This window comes from Malurus melanocephalus, unplaced genomic scaffold (assembly GCF_030028575.1).
Source record: "Malurus melanocephalus ecotype Western Australia unplaced genomic scaffold, MMel_1.1 scaffold_250, whole genome shotgun sequence".
Lineage (NCBI taxonomy): Eukaryota > Metazoa > Chordata > Aves > Passeriformes > Maluridae > Malurus > Malurus melanocephalus.
Window position 1 is genome coordinate 1 of NW_026623482.1, and position 19,954 is coordinate 19,954.

General features: G+C 37.5%; 1 protein-coding gene across 1 annotated transcript in view; it reads right to left on the reverse strand.

The window, feature by feature from the left end:
- Positions 1-606: 606 nt before the first annotated feature.
- LOC130579000 (acyl-coenzyme A thioesterase 9, mitochondrial-like) overlaps positions 607-19,954 on the reverse strand; it is a 20,118-nt gene continuing 770 nt past the window's right edge. The window contains exons 2-16 of the mRNA XM_057375478.1: positions 18,943-19,034; positions 17,399-17,425; positions 15,042-15,087; positions 11,233-11,403; positions 11,111-11,148; positions 9,020-9,103; positions 8,332-8,435; positions 7,459-7,532; positions 5,308-5,375; positions 4,249-4,360; positions 3,102-3,192; positions 2,251-2,336; positions 1,392-1,479; positions 1,054-1,204; positions 607-814 (exon numbers count right to left, since the gene is read on the reverse strand). Coding sequence (XP_057231461.1) covers positions 756-814; positions 1,054-1,204; positions 1,392-1,479; positions 2,251-2,336; positions 3,102-3,192; positions 4,249-4,360; positions 5,308-5,375; positions 7,459-7,532; positions 8,332-8,435; positions 9,020-9,103; positions 11,111-11,148; positions 11,233-11,403; positions 15,042-15,087; positions 17,399-17,425; positions 18,943-19,034 — 1,291 coding nt within the window. The 3' untranslated portion in view covers positions 607-755. The remainder of the gene's footprint in view (positions 815-1,053; positions 1,205-1,391; positions 1,480-2,250; positions 2,337-3,101; positions 3,193-4,248; positions 4,361-5,307; positions 5,376-7,458; positions 7,533-8,331; positions 8,436-9,019; positions 9,104-11,110; positions 11,149-11,232; positions 11,404-15,041; positions 15,088-17,398; positions 17,426-18,942; positions 19,035-19,954) is intronic.

Here is a 19,954-nt window from a genome sequence, read left to right on the forward strand (position 1 = left end):
TTAAAACAAACAAACAAAAAGTTAGAAGAGGCTGGCAAGGACACAAACAGAATGCCAGAAAATACCATCTGGCCACCTCATTTCATTGCAAAAATCAGTTTCCTCCCAAGGGAACACGAAACCATCCAAACAGAAGCTGCAGTAAAATCCCCACTGATGGGAAACAACTGCTTTCCACTGTGCATACATTAGTAACTTCTGAGCTTCTGCTGCTGCTTAGATGCATGTGTCCTCATTAAAAAAAAAGAATTATGACCCTTAACCTAATTTACACAAGAATGTAGGTCAAATTGCCTCACTTAACGTGTATCTACTTATTGCACACCTTCTTCTGACAGAACTATCTGTTATCAGGGAAACACAAAGGAGAGCTACTAAAGGAAAGGCAGCAGATGGTGACAAGACAGTAAAGGTTGTAATGAGATCTCTCAAAGTAGACAAAGAGAGGCTATCTCAAGTCTAAGACTGCATTTTTTCAGCCTCTTTTCCTAGCATTGGCATGTAAAAGATTTCAACAAATTCTAGGAGTAAAGAATAAAAAATCCAAATATATGCAAAAACGTAAAGAGCATTAAAAATGTGGGGTTTGGTATGGAGTTTGGTTGGTTTGATTTTTTTTTTTTGTTCAGTTTTGTTTTGGGTGGTTGCTGGGTTTTTCTTTGAGTATTGCAAGCATCTGTCCATCAGCCATCTCTGGTGACAGTTCTTGCCAAGACAGCATGCTGCTACACTGCTGATGCAGCACCCAGTGCCTGTCAGATTTCTTTCATGACTGCAGTAAAGTGTCTCTTCCCATCTAAGTACAACATGGACTCTGAAATAAAGCCAAGAAAAGAGAGAACCACATTAGTAACTTAGTATCAATACAACTACACAGATTGGCAAAAGTAAGAAGCAATCCACATTGTCATCAAAGCATAAAATATATGTTGTCTGCCAAGAAATCCTGTTAAAATTATTCTAGTTCATCTATTAAAATGATCAGTGTTCCAAGAGAAAGAAATTAATATTTTCTACAGAGTTATGATGACAACATACTAATGGGATACTTGCCTCCATATGTCTTAGGTACAACTTGTGGGACCTCATTTTCTGATACAAATGTAAAATGGAAAACATTGGTAGTATGGTTCTCCCTGGTATTGGCATTGTAAACTTCAGTGTGTACTCGAATCTGGATGTAGTTTTTTTCTGTGTAACAGACCTACAAGGTTAAAACAAGAGTTAGAGGTTGTAATTTATCACCAGTGCTGAAAACTGTAACAAGCTTCATTATAGTGTTTAACAAGAAAAGGCACACTGTCTCCTAAGACACTGCTCATTATCAGTGACTAACAGCAACAACAGCAAAGACAATGTTTGCTTCTTTTCAAAAGGAAACCAATTCCTACCTGTCCAGAAAGCAGTAATAAGGATCCAACTTCAACTGGCTTCTGAAACATGATATCATCAACAGATACGATAAAGGGTCTGGAACCCCTGGGAAGGAAAAGAGAAATTTCTTCTCAATAATAAAAAGGATGTTTGGAGAAATTTAAAATATCTACTTGTCAGCATTTTAATGAAGGGTTACTAGAGAATAAATCTCTTCCTTAAATGGAGGCTACAGGAAGTGTTAAGAAGTTCTGTCATCACTGTAGTAAATCTCTCACATCAACAAAGTACAAACTTTCTAAAAACACATTATTGCACCATTGTTGTATCTTATGACTTATACTTGCTTGACAATCTTCATGCCATCATTGCTCAGGCCTCAGTTTTTCAAGCACTGACACAAAACCACTCAACTTTATATCAGGCTATGCATACCCCATTAAACTTACACAATAGACCTTGATGGCTGATGACTCAAGTCACACTTCCTAAGCTCAAATAGTTAATAAAAGTTCAGAACCCATTCCTCTTGTGTACTAAATGCAAAGATGTAATGTTTATTTGATAGAATGAGTATGTTATATGGTTAAAAAGTCCATCTCAATAGCTTGGTTAAGATAAAAGAAAACAGAAAATAGATGTGTATTCTGACATATGATGCTTAAAACCAAGCTCCAAGGAACAAGATGCCAATCTCYTTGTAAATATGACAGATGCTCCAAGCAAAGCAGCACTGTGCACTAATAGTGAAAGATTCTAACAGACATTTAAGTTTTTCAGCTCAGAGTGTCATTAGGTTGCTTAGCTCAAGTTCCCAACCTCTGTGTATGTGCACAATGCTGTGGATTATATAAATATTGCACATCTACAACTTACCCATAGCTGCAAGCAATTGCCCATCCCAGTTCAAATGCTTTTCTCATGAGAAAACCCCCAAAGATCCTATTGAAGATGTTCCGTTCCTGTACACAGAAACAAATACCAAATTCAAAGCCTTGTGTTGAAGTCTGCACTTCAGTTCACAGTATTTAACAGAAGTCCCAACACCTGAATATATAAAAAGCACTACTGAAATATGTATGTAAAATTCAAAATGCCTGAGGCAACTTTACTTAATAGGAGCTCATCTGACTAATTTGACAGCATAAGATAACAACTCAAAATTGTATCAGCAACCAAAGGCCAAACTTCTTGCAAACACTTTGCAAAGAACTTTCTTTACACAGAATGAATAGTCTGGTAAGAAAACTAGGTCATTTAAAATCATCCATTTTGTGGTGGTAATCCATACAAATAACCAAAAAATTGCAGAAGAAAGTAGGCTCTAAATGCATTGCAAGGACTGCAGAAGCCAAAGAAAATAATGGTTTGACTAATCTTAGATGAAAATTCATAGAGCCATAGARTGGTTYGGRTTRGAAGGGATYTTAAAGACATCTGGTTCCATCCTCCCTGCCATAAGCAGGGACACCTTGCACTAGACCAGGTTGCTCAGAGTCCCAYTCAGTCTGGCTTTGAATGTTTTCAGGGATGAGGCATCCACAAATKGTTCCAGAGCCYCACTACAATCACAGKAAAACATTTCTTSCTAATATCTATTCTAAACTCTCCTCTTTCAGWTTGAAGCCACTACCCTTTGTCCTGTCRCTACATGTCCTTGCAAAAATTCCCTCTCACAGTTATTTCTTAAGTAACTTTCTGTAATTCATTAATATTTTTCAAAATACCTCAGGATGGCAAATCTGCAGGCCTTTTAGCTTTGCATCTTCCATCCACACTGAGTTGGGTGGTAATTTACGACTCTGGAAACTCACTGTCCTTTGGAAGAGAAAATGAACTTTATAGTCCACAGAATGAGCAGAATTCAGCAAGCCAAAAAAGCATAAATAGCAAATGTAGATATGCACTAAAAAAACCCACAAAAACATAGAACACCAAAATGAAACCCAAAACAGAAATGGTATCACTAAACACTGTTTCAACTGACCTTGAAACCTTATCTACAGCTGTCCTTTGATTTGTAGCTGCAATAAACCTATGCTCCTGATCTTTCACAAACTTCTGCTAAAGTTCAAGTTTATGTGAATGAAGAGGCTTGAGAAAGGTACATGAAAGGAAAGTTAAATCAACCACAAAGTGAACACTTTGTCAAAAAAGCCTTGCTCTATTTTTTAAGTCATAATAGGAAATAAAAGCACACAGTGAGCTAATGGAATAATTCTGGATTAAACATGCATCCAGTTTGAAGTTTTCAAACACAGATGGAATGTGTATGAAGTACAACTGCTAATGTTAAGGGAAAGCATGTCTGCCTTTGGTAAACAGCTTTAAAAATAACAATTTTATAGGCTAATAAGGTGAAGAAATGATAAACTATCACAAATACAGCATTGTACTAATGTAAGTAGACAAAGATACTGTTCTATCATTGTTGGCATCAGATGACTTGACACTAATCTCAAGTATAAGAGAAGTATACTAATAACTTCCTCAATGTTGTCAGGTACTGTATCTAAGACACACTGCAAGGTTATTTGGCCAAAAGATCCCAGTTCCTGCCCTCAAAGGTTTTTTAATTAGACATCATGGCAGATAACTCAGATTGTACAACTCATGATTGGAAAACTATTCCATTCCCTTAGTTGGTTAAACATCATTAACCTTCTTCCTCAAAATTATTCCTAACAGTTTGTTTAGAAGACTCTTCTAAGAGCTGCAGATGTCACATTAAAGTTTGTACTTGCATTTCAAATAAACTGCTACAGAATTTAAATGTGTGCATTTATTCCAGACTACCCTCTAACAAGCAATCACTCCAAAGGCACTTTCCTCTTTCACAAGTTATGAGTTCTCCTTCCCCCCTCCCCTTCTTGCCTTGTGTCCAATGTATTAAGGAATATGTCATGCACAATGTTTCTTTCTTCTGCAGTAGGAGCCATTTTCAGTAAGGAAGCAGTGTTGAAATCAATCCTCTTCAACTTGTTCACTGAATATTTTAAAAAATATTAGAGTATTAGAGTAATGCATAGTATTTAGAGTCCAAAGAAAAAACATAATGGCTCTAAAGATCTTAACCTGGAATCAACTGGTTTTCCATTTTACCTTTTCCCCCTGTAAATTAAAGCTGTAACTTCATGGTCCTATAGATCCAAACAGAAATACAGCTTTTAGAATTGACTTTATCAAAATAAAGCAGAAGTTCTAGTACCTCACCAATGCAATAAAGAACTTCTATACATATTTTATGACACCCTTACACTGTTCTGACAGAAAACTTGAATACTCCTCTCAAAGTACAGAACATATCTAACAAGAAACCCCACAGAACCATCAGCTTCAGGTTTTGCCAATGGCACAAGAATTAAGTTTATTACAGTACTCATTACCATAGGCTGCAGTGACTAAATTTTTAGCTTAAAAGATCTTCTGTCCAGTTTATTCAGTCTTTGAGGTTTCTCTAATTCTCTGCTTCAAAACTCCATTTTGAAACAAATGAGAGTGGAGCTACATGCCCCTTCCCCTGCTTCTCCCCCTTTTCCTCTCCTGAGTTTCTTTCCAAAAGGAACATGGGCATGCAGACAGGTAAGAAGCTGTGATGCCTTGCAGGCCCACCATGGGGTAACAATTGGCCAGAGCACCAGGAGCCCCTGTTTCACTCAGATGTGAAGCAGAGGGAGTGTCCTGCCAAGGGAGAAGTCCAGAGGGTGTGCACAGCACATCAGGAGTGCCCCTGTCTGTCAGTTTAGTTTCCAAACATGTGGCAGCAAGTTTTTAAGCTCTCTTACACTACTGACACAAATGAGACAGAATAAAAATCTGATTTTACACTAATTAGAAGCATTTCTAAGTAGCAGAACTCCTGAGCTTTACTTGCTCTCAGCTATTAAGTTAAAACTGAGGCAGAAGTGCATACTACCAGGAAATATGACATACATTCCCCTTGCTTGAAGATTTCTTCCTCCTCAGGACTCTCAGGAATGAGTGGATTAACAAATGCTGGCCTATGAACAGGAAGGTTTTTTAAGTTACAAACTTTACAAGAATTTGTCCTGTAAATAGATTATAACAATCTTCCATTTCTGCTTATATACATAGTACAAGATGAAAAGACAGGTTACATGATAGAAATAAATACAGCTGCCAACAGAATATCACATTAGCTTTAACTCTGAAGAGGCTATCAAATGATCCAACCACCACCTTGTGCAATTAGAAAAGAGAAAAGTGACACATTTAAGGTTCTAAGGAAGCTGAAATTGTACCCATAAATTATAATGAAGATTGTTCAAGAAGAAAGCTGTTCAGAAAGTCAGCAAATGAAAACATGATGATCTAGGATAGTCTCAAGCAAAACTTCACTGGTACCATTCCTCCTGGAATAGAAGCAGCAYGGTGCCTTAGCTAGCAAGTCTTTTTATAATCTCCATGTTCCCATGACAGCCTTATCAACAGCCAAAAGCTGTTTACCACGTGCACCACTTATCAAACAAGATCATGACATGCCTTGAGCACAAATTTCTATGTTCATTTTGCTGCACAAATAAGTTCACTTTAACCTGATTTTATAACATTTAATTATTTTCACAAGTGAAGACAAACGTTAATTTTCGAGAGGCATTCTTCTCCATAATTTCTAATTATTATTTTCCTATTTTCAACAGTTATACAAATGCTAAGAGCAACATACATATACATACATATACATACATATACATACATATACATACATGGACACATAGACCTGCTGAACTATTCACCTCTACCCCAAGCCCTACTTTGGGCTGGCAAAAAGAGGCAGAGGGGAAGTTTTCTCTTAGAACAAACTGCTCTTTCCTGGTTTGCTAAACCTCTGGATTTTGAAGATCCAGCAGCTCCTTCTCCATCACAGAGTTCATGTCACCTCTCCTCAGCTCAGAACACATCTACATCAGCTCTCTTGACCAAGCCCCAAGCTGCTGAGATGCAGGTTTTGCTATGGTGCCAAAACCACACCATATTTCTGTGGCACTACAGCCAASCTAACACATYYCATACCTCTCTGAAGGGTTTTGACYTCAAATACCCYTCTTATATGGACAGAATGCTTCCAAAACACAGCTGGCCTGTGGCCAGCTAGCTTGTACAACATCCAACTTGCATCTATCTGCACTAGCCCAAGTAGGCTTGTCCTCAGACAATCTGCTACTGTATAATTACATCAGATTTGATGTAATTATTTTGAAAAMTTAGTCCTTAAAATAGGGAACATARTATAATTTGTTTTCTTAAAGTATAATATATTCACTGGTTCTAGAAAAAATCTGAAGAAAACCAAACAAAAACTACTTCTAATGTTACCGGGACCATATAATTTTATCAAGTAAAACGCCTTCATTAAACACATCCTTCTTTGTTAAATACAAGCAATTATTTAAACTAATTAAAACCAGGTAATTGTTTATTACTTTGGCAGGCTATACAGGAAAGAGGGAAGAATTACAGCCAATTATTCTGATGCTGGAGTCATAAACCTAAACTGCAACTGAGCAGCCTTTTATTCTAATGACTAAGGAATTACAGAGAAAGTAAAACCAGAAAAATAACAGAGTAAGTATCTGGGGATTTTTTAAAGTTCTCTGGGAATAGTTACCAGTTCCATCTTAGTTAAACAAGCAAGTTTTAATCTGAATTATTCTGAAGACACCTATTAAGCATCTATTAGGGAATTAATTTATCGTTCACTCAAAGACTACTTAACCACTGAAACTTAATTTTTAATTCAAACAGCTACAAGAATGCAGGTGGGTTTCTGGCAGACTCAATCACTTCTGTGTTCATTCAAACCAGTCACTCAAACACAGGGAAAAATCTGTTTCATTAAAGGGTCAGATCCCAAGACTACCAGCAATTCCTGATATCATGACTGCTGAAATTAATACTCTGAAGCTTGTCACAGTAAAGTTAACACTTTCCAGCAGAAAGCATCAACTATGTGGTTTGTTTATTACCTGTATTCTATAGTTTCTACACATAGAGAGCAAGCTGCCATGTTTGCCATTTTCAGCACAGCAGAAGTCAGGAAAGTGTTCCTGTCCTACAAATTACCGTTTATTCTCTGGGTCCCGGGCCACCATGACAAAGGTTGCATCTAACACAGGGCTGTAATCACCATCATGGAGCTAAAAAAGACAGRAAAAAAATGTATTACTGAACTCTAAAATTGTAAATGTGCTTAGCAAGCTATTTAGTTGACATAAACTATTCAATCACAATGTTAATTCTGCTTACTTTCACATTCTCTCATTCCTTCCAACGTCTCTCACAATAGGTCAAAGATAAGGAAATAATTAAAACTTTAGTTTCAGGAATTCTGCAATGTAAACATTTACCAGGGAATGTTTMTTAAAAACTTTCAGCTGGGAGGGGAGGAAATCAACAGGTATTGTAAAAGGACCCACTTAACCTTCATTCTGAGAAATGCCATAGCATTTTCTTTCATCAATGACAAACTGTTACTAATACCAGTACTGTAAGGAGTTCTGACAAAAAAGGTGTAACATTATCTTTCCTATCAGAGACTTTACTTAAGGAGAACAATTGAAAAAAAGAAATTTACCTGTTTACCTGAATTATCACAGAATCATAGAATTACAGAATTATTTGGGTTAGAAGGAATCTTAAAGACATCCAGTTCCAATCCTTCTGCCACAGGCAGGGACACCTTCCACAATCAGGTGGCTCAAAGCCCCATCTAACACAGCCTTGAACACTTCAAGGGATGAGGCATCTGCTTCTCTGGGCAACCTGTTCCAGTACTTCACTGTCCTCTCAGTAAATAGTTTCTTCCCATTATCTCATCTAAATGCACTCTCACTCAGTTTGAAGCCATTCTCCCCTGCCCTGTCACTATGTGCTCTTGTAAATTCCCCTGAAGCAACTCACACCTGTCATAAGATGGAGAGAAATCACAGAACTAACCTGAAGCATGTGCATCTTCACTTCCATGGAGGTCTTCCCAACCCAAGAAACATTGCCTGTGAATTTGATGTCACAGTCTGGATGTATAATCTTCTGGCACAAATCTACAAAACAAACGTTAGGGGCTACTGGAGGTCACTCACAACTGATAACTAGAAAAACCAGATTCTCTAGGACTTTTATGTGATCTGAAAGTGGCAACACATGGAAAGACAACCCAGAAGAGACAGCTGTTGTAAGGGATCTCACTGCTTGTCTGCAGTTTCTGCCTCTGCAGATTTCTGAAGCCAGAACAGGAGTAGTAAGCAGGCACACAGGTGGACAGCAGACCCAAGGAAGTGCTCAGCAGAACAGGTAACACAAGCAAGGTCCAACTCCACCAGAACAAATACTGTTTGATAATGAAGCTAAGATCCTGCATGCCGAAATAAAACTAAACACTAAAGTGGAGGAACTGTGAAAGTTGTATTTTGAAGGAAAGTGGAATATCAAATGCTGAAAAACATCTACAAAACCCTCTTTCCATCTCTTGTCAATAAAAGACACAAAACTTCAAAGCCAAAACAAGACAAAGTGAACTAAACAGGAGTGAAGAAGATATCCCCAATCACAACCATTGGAAGGCAGTAACTGATAAAAGAGTGAGACAATAAACGAAACTATTTTTATTTACTGAATTGCCACTTACTGATTTTATCCACAAGAGCTGTAACTATGGATAAAGGAGACCTTGGCTGCATTTCCTGTTTGGTGTGAGTGTAGCAAATAAGAACTGTGGAGAGACCAAAAATGGAGTCAGATCTTTACAAAAACATCAGTGGAGCAGATCAGTGTCATCTTTGCAAAGTGTAAGAGGTACCTGGAAAACACTAAATCCCCTACAACAGGAGAGAACAGCTTCCACATTTTCAAGCATGTAACACATGGGATTGCTACAAAAAAGACAGCTGCAGCTGTCTCAGTTTTATGCATATTTACTCACTACAAAGATAAATTTAGCTAAGCATTTTAAAGCAACTCATCACTTGACTTCCAATCCCATATAATCTCTCCACTCTACCTCTGCAGCTCCCTGTCTCAGACTCTTCCTATCTTCTATTTTGATTTCATGAGGGCTGTCCAAGGATACATGCTATCTGAGGACTTTTCAAATACTGATTCTTTTAAAGAGGTGGAGAGTAAATAAACTGTGCCTTACAGGCACGAAACCATAGTCAGAGGTATTTATCACACTGCAATTACTGCTAGGCAAACTACTATTTAAACTAATCAGCTTTTTCATAAGAGCACAACAGACTCCTTGGAGTAATTCAAGGCTGCAAAGATASRGTTTTATCTAGTGCTCATGTAATTYTTACTCAATKCAGATTTTCATTATAAAAAGTATCTGTCTTGCACTTAATGAGATAAGAGAGAAGGAATCCCCATATGGGCCACTCACTTCAGAGYTGGACTTGATTATCCTTGTGGGTCCCTTCAAACCCAGAATATTCTGTGATCTGGAAGATCCCTATCCTTCCAAGTAATGTAAGATTTTTTTTTCCCTGTGTTTACTGAAGTCACAATTCTAAAACTTGTTAAGCCTATCAATTTATTATATCAATATGAMCACCCTGAATATTGTTTATTTGGGACAAAAATCTTGATTATCCCAAAACAATGCATCCTCAGCRGAAGTGACTGGAGCCCATTATGACTGCAAACAAGGCAAAGACATTCTGCAYTGTCACAGGAAAAAAAAGTAAGATTTTCACAGATTTCTGGGGAAAATAAACAAGCCATAGAATGAAAAATAAGCTCATCTCATTTAACAGTGGAAGGTATCTGACAGCTTAGTCTCCTTTGCTAATTCAGGACAGGTACTGAAGCCAGCAACTTTCACCTCCCAGAAAGAAATCTAAGTCATGCAGCTATTTTGTCTATCCTTGATAGACATGCATTCACTTGTTTCTCTGCCTTCCTCAATTTTATCCATCTGGATAATCAGAAGGAACAGGAAAAAACCCTGTTCTATTCAAACTTTCCCTTAATAAGTACTTAATTCTTTGTCAAAAACCTCCATCAAAAAGCTCCCRACCAGCTATAGAACTCGGATGAAGAAAGAAGTCACATGGTGATGTTAAGATAATAGTATCTCCAAGTTCTATTAACAACCTCACACTTATAATAAAAAATTCAAAGATTTAGAATTTTTCAAGACCACAAATAAATAAAAAGGATAAAAAAATTAAGAAAGCCAACTCATTAAACAACTGAGCTGGTTTTACCCTTAACAACAATTTGCAATCCAAGAACATGCACCAAATGTTTTTAATTTGTTCTCAGTGGATACATTACATTCTTTCCAGATAATACTCTCTTCTTCCCAAAGGGAAGATTATTTGTGCCTCATTATCTGTTGGGGTTTTTGTCAGTTCTTGTTCATTTTTTTTAAGATTAAAAAAAAATATAAGTTTTATTTTTCAATATGCATACTGCAAATTTTCTCTCAGTTCACACTCAATGCAAATTCATAATCTAGGATCACTTTTCAGTAAATTATTCTTGTAGCTSGTCCTTTTAAAATCTGGCAGAGGCAGGAAGCTGAACAATTTTGCTTCCATCTGTTCTTTAACATCCTTCCTTCTCTTTCAGTACCAGTGTCTTCTTTTTTTTTCCTTCCCTTCTGAGATAGCACAATTATGGGTTTCCCTCCAAGGCCACAGTGTGTCACACCAACTAATGCTCCCTGATACTCAAATTCACTTTGTGCAGCCTTTACAAGGGCATGGGTACATACCTCCTAAACTGTCAAGATCTTCAAGTATCCTTCCAAACCTGCAACATATGGTTTTGACAATTAAATGCCTACATACATAGCAGTAACAGTTTCCTGTAGGTGTAACATGGTTGCTTTGTTACCTTACGCTGTTGTGTACATTCAGGTACTTTTCTCTTATTTCAGGCTGACTTCCCAGAGGTAGAATAACTTCCARGTAGCTATCTTTCATTTTCCTAGGAGGGAGATCTTCCTGCCGTTTTGCCAGTAAAGTATGAAGAGCTTTTCTTTCTTGCATTGCTTGCACATGATCTCTGGTAAGAAAAAAAAAACATTATTCAGAAGTACAACAGAACTGCAACCCTAGCTAAAAAATTTCACATTGATGATTATCAAACCTTAAACTAAATTGCAAAACACAGCAAGTGTGCCTTGAAAAGAAAGTGAAATGCACAAAATGAGAGATGCTAAGCAAGACTACTGCAGAAATCTTTGAAATACTTTGTGTACAAGTGGCAAGCATATACTACACAATAACAAGATAAACAAAATKTATCTAATTCGAATGCTACCAAATGGTTCCCTTTGAAAATAACAAATCAGATGTAATTTAACCTTTAAGGGTTTATGCATATTCATGTCTTCCATGGCTACAGTATCCCAACTCTTCCTACGGTGCCAATTTTAAAGGACTGACCATCAACTTACAACCTCTCCCAAGAAGAAAAGCAGATGTATAGCATTGGCTAGCACTAACAACAAGAGAACTAATCTTCTATGAATTGCCATCATCCACAGGTGAGTTCCCCCTTTGCAGCATCAGYTCTTACAGCAAGCTAGAAGACAGAGAAAACTAATCTACTTCTCWTTCTCCCTTTCTACCCAGATATCTTACAATTACACAGGAAAGTTACAGAAAGAAACAATACAGAAAAGAGAGAACCACTCCTTCAGAGCTGCTTTTCTAGCACCACGAAGTCAGAAGGCTGCAATTTTTACAATGGAGAAAGGAACAATTTCCTGTCACTTCCTTCCAATCCATGAAGTTGATTCTTTGCACAGGTATCTACAAGATGCAACAGTTTTGCCCAGCACTCTCTCCTACCTGTCCCACCAAAGTTCCTTCCCCTTAAAAGTGCAACCTGACTGAAAAAAAGCAAGTATTCCATGACATCTTTAGAATCAATACCCATCTATTAAAAACCTAAGGGTTAAACATGCACCAATTCTGGTATAAAGCCAAGCAGTATGCAAAACCATGGATCCATTGCATAGTGCAAGAGAATGCATAAAACCAAACTTAATGTTAAATTTCTGGATGTGTGCCATTCCTTCAGTTGTGCATGCTGCATTGCTAAGATCTCAGTGACACTGTGTTTAACAAAATCAATTAAAAAATAAAAAACCAAACCAAACCAAAAAAAAAAAAAAAAAAAAAAAAAAAAAAAAAAAAAAAAAAAAAAAAAGGGAAAAAAAAGGGGGCAGGGGAAAAAAAAACCCTAAGAGAAAACCTCTTCACCAAAAAGAAATTTTGTCTTAAGTTTTGACTTTGGATGAATTCTGGGTATTAGCCACATGAAATGAAGGCTTACTTAGCTTGAGTTTTATTTCAGAAAGTCACGCTTCAACATATTTGTATTATCTCTTTTCTGTTTAATAAGTTTTGGGGAAATATGAATAATCCATGATCAAAAAGAGTAAAAGTCAAGCAGCAAACTTCAGTTATTTTCAGTTTTTTGTTTGTTTTTTTTTAAGTATGAGATGTGGTTCATCTCATCTGGGCCACATGACTACCACAGAGTTCAGAGGAAAGAGAAAGGTAACAACCTCCTCCAAAGGGTTAATGTTTGAAGTTATGCCACTGCATAGAAACAGAATACATTAGATGACTAAGGAAAGATGCAATGTCCAAGAGGATGSACCTGCATGCCTTTTAAAAAAGTTTTTTCCAAGATCTTTCAGTGAAAGGCTACAAAAAAATTAATCAGAAAGTAAATCAGAAATTTGTCTACAAACATAAAGAAACCTAACAATAAAAATTTATGTATATTCTGTTTTCACCAGTTCCATCCTGGCTCCTCTGAGGTCAGTGGGAAAATTCTTCTTGACTTCAGCTTCCAAATGTGCTCTTCAATATACAGAAGTATTGAGCTCAATCCAGTAACATTTTTCAACATACAAATACTGTTACACACTGCAATACTAGTCATACAGTAACAATAAGTCATCTAAGCATTAACTTAACCTGCCTAAACATTCTGAGAAATGTTTCTACATTTCTGGAATGGCCACAACTCCATCTAGACTAYACATAACAATTAACAGATTAGTATCTTTCACTACAATTTACGTACAAAACCAGAATAAACACATAAACAAGAGATTTCTTTTTAATAAAAATTAATGCTAAATGAAACTGGCCCTTACAAGAGAAATCACAAACCAAAGTCTCCTTTTAGCAAAATTAATGACTGAAGATGCTCCTCCAACATGCATCCCTCCTCTCTCCCAATATATGTACATCAGTCCTTCCCTAGCTCCCTTTTCAGGGCCCCCATCAAGCTGTTCCCTCAGATTTGTCCTCTTCAGTCATTCTGTGGCCTCAGTTAAATCCCCAGCTGTTCAATCTCCACATGTATCATATCAACTCTTTGTCATTCCATTTTAAAAGTGGGCTCTCAAAGGCAACATGATCCATGTCCTCCAAACATTCCTGTATTAAACTTGTCATTCTCAAGCACTCCCATCTGTGSTCTCCCTGGCTTTACTTCTTCACAGTAGCTGAAGGATTCAGTACTCTGCAAACCATTTCTGCTGTATTTGGTACAATACAAGAGAAGTACAAGAATACAATACAAGAGTATCTAAGAAAAACACTGCTGTGATGATCCTGGCCTCAGTCTGCCTCTTCCTCCAGGATGGGAGCAATGGGGAGAAAAAAAAAATAGATGGAAGATCAGATTTGACCAGAGCCATGTAAAATCTCAGTTTTCAAATGGTATTTCCATATGGCGTCATTCCTCCTCAGTCATTCTGGGATGTGAGAAAGGCTTTTTCATAAAACAATTTCTAGAGCCCTTTCTAGCTGACTTGATGAAAAGCTCAAGCCCTCTCATGCTTAGATGCTACTCTTACAAGCAAAAAATCAGCTTCCCAGATTCAGGCATTTTTGTCATCATGCCTACAACAGAGTTTAGACAAACTGAGTCAGAAGGCTGGACACATCAAACATTCCACCCAGATGARCTTCTCTGCATTTCCCTATCAGTGCATAAAGTGGGAAAGAAGAGCTCAGCAAACACAGCCAAAATTATCAATAAAAATAGGACCAACCAAACTGCAAAGTGTAATTTCTCCAGACTGCTATACTGACTTGTCCAGACTGTAACAGTAGAGGGTTACAGTTAACTCTGGCTTATTCAATGTAATCGAATAAAGCCAAAATAGCAATTATTTAAAGTATATGYAAATTAATCAAAAACTAAGACAAAGGAAATGCTCAAGATGCTCCTGATTAAGGAGACTCTGATCCCAAGCTAACAATCTTCCAAAGTGGCATGGATGCCATTCAGAAAACAGTGAGYAAACTCAGCTGACTCTGAATCCAGTGCAGGATAAATCCACCATGCAGGCAATCCACCTAGAGATAACTCTAGAGGTAACAGCAACATAGATAGCACTGTCAGCCAGATTCTACAGCTCCTAACTCTCACTGAACTTAAAGCTAATGGGACAATCTTCTAAGCACCAAGATCAGGTATTTTGTTTCYGCCAGAGAAATCTCAGAAGTTTGTKATCCAYAAAGYACCAATTCAGAAGCCTTGTTTYKATTRCTTTTTAGTGGGATCTTTTTCTTCCCCAGTCAGCAAACTATTGGTARCTTCACTGTCACAACCCTGAGCTCCACTTTGGTTTCACAAATGAAGTAAAATACATGTAATGCACACTGTACCTCCAGTTGGTAGATGCTCCCACTATATCCCTCAATTTGCTCCGCACTGGAAAAAAAAAATCAAAGCAAATCAAGCTTAGTTCTGCAAATGATGAACATGAGGTTGCCTGYTGTTAAAAGGCACAATCCTCATCCCAGAACAGGAAAATTAAGCAAATTCATGCAAATAGCAGCCCAGAAATGAAACTTTGGCCAAATTCACTGCTTCTGTTAGTAGGCATATCACAGTAATGGGTTGAGTAACATGATGCCACAGCTTATTGCAGATAGTCAACAAAGTGTTTGTTAGTGAATCAGTCACCTCCAGTGCTAATTAGCAGCTGAAAGACAGCATGGATCAACACTAGATTGAGGAATTTTGATGTGAAAATATTACAGCCTAAACACAAACTTTGTACATAAACAAATGGACATAAGACTTTGGACAAATCAGAAAGTCATAAAAGAATTTAAAAGGAAACAGTGCATCTGGAAAACAGGAAATGAGGAGAACACCAATTAAATAATCCCACCCACAAAGGCAGGCAATATCAGCAACCTGGTTCTTGCTAGCAGGGTTTAATAGCCCAAATTTTCAACAGTCTGAAAGAATACTGTATTAGGACACTGTATATTCTGGCCCTGTTTGCACTCTCAGAGTTAATATTAGSTCTGCACAAGTTTTTCCTAATTTTCAAGAATAATCCACATAAGCATCTTTTCTACTCTTTCTCAGATGACATTAAGTATGCTAAGGTCCCATCAGAGCTACCAAGCTATTGCATGGATGTTAGGCAGGTGAATGTTGGCTATTTGGAAACACCAGAAAACAAGCAGCAACAATTCCCAAGCTCAGAACAGAAGTTGAGAACTGTATAGAAGGGATTCCTTGATTATTTACAAGGACTTTTCTATACAAGGAAGTTGAAATATTAGGACAAAATAGGTACACTTCAAGGAAGAACTACCTAAAAAATATCCAGAATTACATGGTCAAATTGAAAGAGGCTGCTGGTGAGCCAGTACATGGATCCAGTGACTCACCAACAGCCAGCAAACACCATGGCCCAGGGCTGACCCCAGCATTAGCTCTGGCACCCTAACAAACCTCTAATTTGAAAGCAAATTTTCACAAACACAAAGTTTGGGGAAATATGTTTCTCTTTGAGACTAAAGGCTCATCTGTTTTGGCTGACATCAAACAACAAAAGGTTCTGGAAGAAGAGAAGTATAAGAAGATAGCCAGACAAAGACAAAATAAAATAGATTGCTTAGGCCTCATTTCTTAGCAAAATTAGGTTAAAAACATGTTTTGAAATTAGGAGACTTCTACTATTAATTCTAAGAACAAAAAAAATTTCAATGAAAGAACCTGATTGCAAATCTTGAGAGTTGATTTCTTTTGGAAACAGGGAAGGTYTCATTCTTTTTTCCTTAAGCAACAGCAGGTTTGCTAACAGAACAGCAGGTATTACTTTCTTGTTACTCATATTCCACCTGTGAAGCTGCCATAGAATGCAGAGCAATACAATGTTAACAGAAACACTGTTACTGCTTCTAGAAAACCTCAATTTTTCACAGTGTGCAGACTGTGCTGGGATGAAGGGGGAACAAACAGCACTTTCTCTTTGTTTAAACTAAGTTTTCAACTCTAAAGACATAAAAAGCTCTGAAAAAAAATCTCAGGTCCAGACCTGCAAAAATGTATRTAACATTTAACACATCTGATTTCAATTTCAGGTACAAAAATGAATATTTTCCAGGCTGAGAACACAGAAAATTTTTATCTTAACAATAAAAGGGACAAAGTGYAAAGTGTTTCTAAAATGTTGTCAAGCAAAATCTAGTTCATCTTATGACTCATAAGTACATAGTTCTTCCCTTTTTCTTTTTTTTTTTTTTCCTCCCTGGGAAATCTATATTGCTCTTCTAGATATTAGTTATCTCACAATAGAAATTTAAGTTAATAAGCACAAAAATSTATTAGCTACTACTCTTTTCTTATTTGGCAAATACCTTAAGTGTGCAAAAGAGTTACAGCAAATGGGACTCAGGTGAAAGATGCAGATTCAAATGTCTAAAAGTAAGCCAMGTGCTGCAGGAGCTGCTGCTGTGAGAGATTTTTTATCCCAAAAGCCTCTTAGAAACATATTATCCAGCACTGCAGACAAACAGGGTGCTGACAGAGATCTAGTRCAACAACACTGCCAAAAGTAAGACTAGGGCCATTCACCAAAGGTAAAGGGGCATTAAGCAAGTTGACAGAGAAGAATAATGGCACTCCATTTTTCATGAAAGCTAAAGTAAGGAAAAATAGTAGCTGAGTAAGTTTAGTGTTACAGCAAGTATTTTAATATATACAAATTACCACAACACACCATTATTCACATGAATGGGTGACTGTCCTGTGGAGTACAAAACACAGGTTAGATTAACAATGAAAAGAAACAATTTACATTTAATAATGAGTTACTTGATTATTCTACCTGCTTCACTTCCATTTAGGCACATGTTGYTTAATTTTGGTAACTGCAGGCAATCCATGCTTGCCTGATTTACAGTCAATGTCGTTTCATTTTCAACTCAGTTTGTCCCTTCCTTTCAAACCAGCTTTCCAGTTCCTTGTCTACTGACTCTGTGTGGTATCTTCTTGCAGYGCAATCCCAAACACTTTTTCAGACTTGGGGCTACCATGTACTGTTGACAAACACTATTGACTTTGGAAAGACTATATGGAGCATTTTCCAGAAAGTCAGATGAGAGTTTTTTCACAAGGAAAAATCCCAAGTCCTGTTTTGTGTAGCCTTTGGGAGAACCATGGAAGAAGTGAGGGCATTCACAACYGTAACCCAAAGCTGGGACAAAGCATGTGAAAAGCTAATAAGGGAAAGCATTTGGTGTTTTGTAAAAGTATGGATACCAAACTGAAAGAATGTAGTTTATATATCAGCAAAACTTTGAATTTGAACGATTTTGAAAAAGAATCTCAAATGTTTACAGTTACTGTAGTCTACAAAAATATTATTATCCTTTGRAATACCAGGATGACCTCACTGCCTCACTATTCTTACTGGGTTTCTAGATGGCATCATAACCAAATACCCAAATAAACAAGCAGGGCAAGTTGCAAGTATGCAACTTTCTATATCCTTCTTTCTCTCCTTCAACCACCTAAATTATCATTTATTAACAACAATGAAAATAAGTTCTCTAACAACAAATAACCCTMATTTTCTCTTTTATTGGATAACCAGTAACTAGTGTTTAGAGAACAAAAGAAAAAAATCTCAGAAACAAGCACAACTCCATGAAGAAATTATTTGTATCTGGCTCCAGTCTTTTTCCTCCTGCCCTTTGCTCAGTACAAGGGATTAGAATGCAAGAAAACCTTTTCAAAATCATCTGAAATAGTAATATTACAGTTTATTACTATTTCAGCACTGAAACAATCTTTCAAYACAAAGCTCTATTGACAAGAGCAATTTCACGAGGCAACGCTGCCGATCCGATTAAAAGATTTCTACAAGTTCACAAAATTAACAGGACTGACACATTCAAAGTTCTGYAACACATTATTTCCACCCACATTGGCCATTCTCTCCAGTTTCATTGTACCTGTCTGCACTACACTGACTTTCTCTAAAGAGCCAAGCTGAACAGGAGTTATCCTGCCAGAAAAGCACCAAGCTCTTCCAATGCTGAAGAACCAGAGGAGCCCCAAAATCTGCAGTTTCAATGATTACACATATTTGTGCCATTCACCTCCAAACACACAGAGATTTTCTGCTGCTTCCTAAACACTTCTACCATGAGCAGTCATGCTCATTATCAAACCATACTAATACATGAAGGGACACCACCTGAAAGAATAAACTCCTTAATAACATCATTTAATTTTCTGGAGCRCAGCCATTTACTTTACCTTCAGACATGTCAGGAAGCCCTGGGGAGCCACTGGTCCCAGAAGTGAGTGTCCTAGMCAGAACAGAAGGAAGCCTCCTCATGATGCACAACCTATAAGCAGAGTAGAAAAATTTGGTGTCATTAAAAATACTCTCATGAAAATAATTTAGGATTTAATTTTGGATTTGTGCTCATGACTTCAGAAACACCAGTCCTTATTTTCAGCTTGATTTTTTAGAACTAGATACAATCAGTACAGCAGTTCCAAGACAGAAATTCCAGGTGACACCTATCCTTATCTAAAAACAGGTAAGAAGCATGTTTCACGGGCAGCAATTGGCCTCTTCACTGTCTATTTAGATGCTCTGAGACAACCAATTTAGACCCAACACCAACTTCTACCCTGCAGCATCTCAGCACARATGGGRTCYATGTGCATCTAGGAAATCATCCACRGCCCTAATCATACMCTTCTCCTGCACTTGGCTGGTGTGCATAGCAGTGGAAGGAAGAATATCCCAAGAACCAGTTCACAGGGTCTCACAAGCAGTCCCATTCAGCTAAGCCTGGTCTTCTCCTCCATGATTTTGTTCTGCAGCAACTCAAAAAAATCTGAAGTGCAAGGTATAATCCTCTTAGCCATTAAGCAAGAAGGGACAACCATTAAACCCTTCAGAGAATGTAATCCACCCCCAATTCACGAAGCTACCAGGCAGTAGCCAGTGCTACTCTTCCCAGCATGTGTGTGGTAACACAGAAACACACAGAGGGTACGCAAAACCCCTTGTAATAGCTCACAATATCAYCCTGACAAGGAATATGGATTGCTGGTCCCTTAATTTTCTTCTTCTGGGTCTGGGGTTTCACCTCAAAAAAAGAAAAGGTGCAGGTCCTCAGGCATCAACAGAAAAACAGGGCAATTTACACATCTCTCTTCTTCCCCCTTCATGTATCTCTTTGAATACATATCATGTACATACAAGCTTTCTCAGACTGCAATTTACACATATCTCTCCTTCCCCCTTCATGTA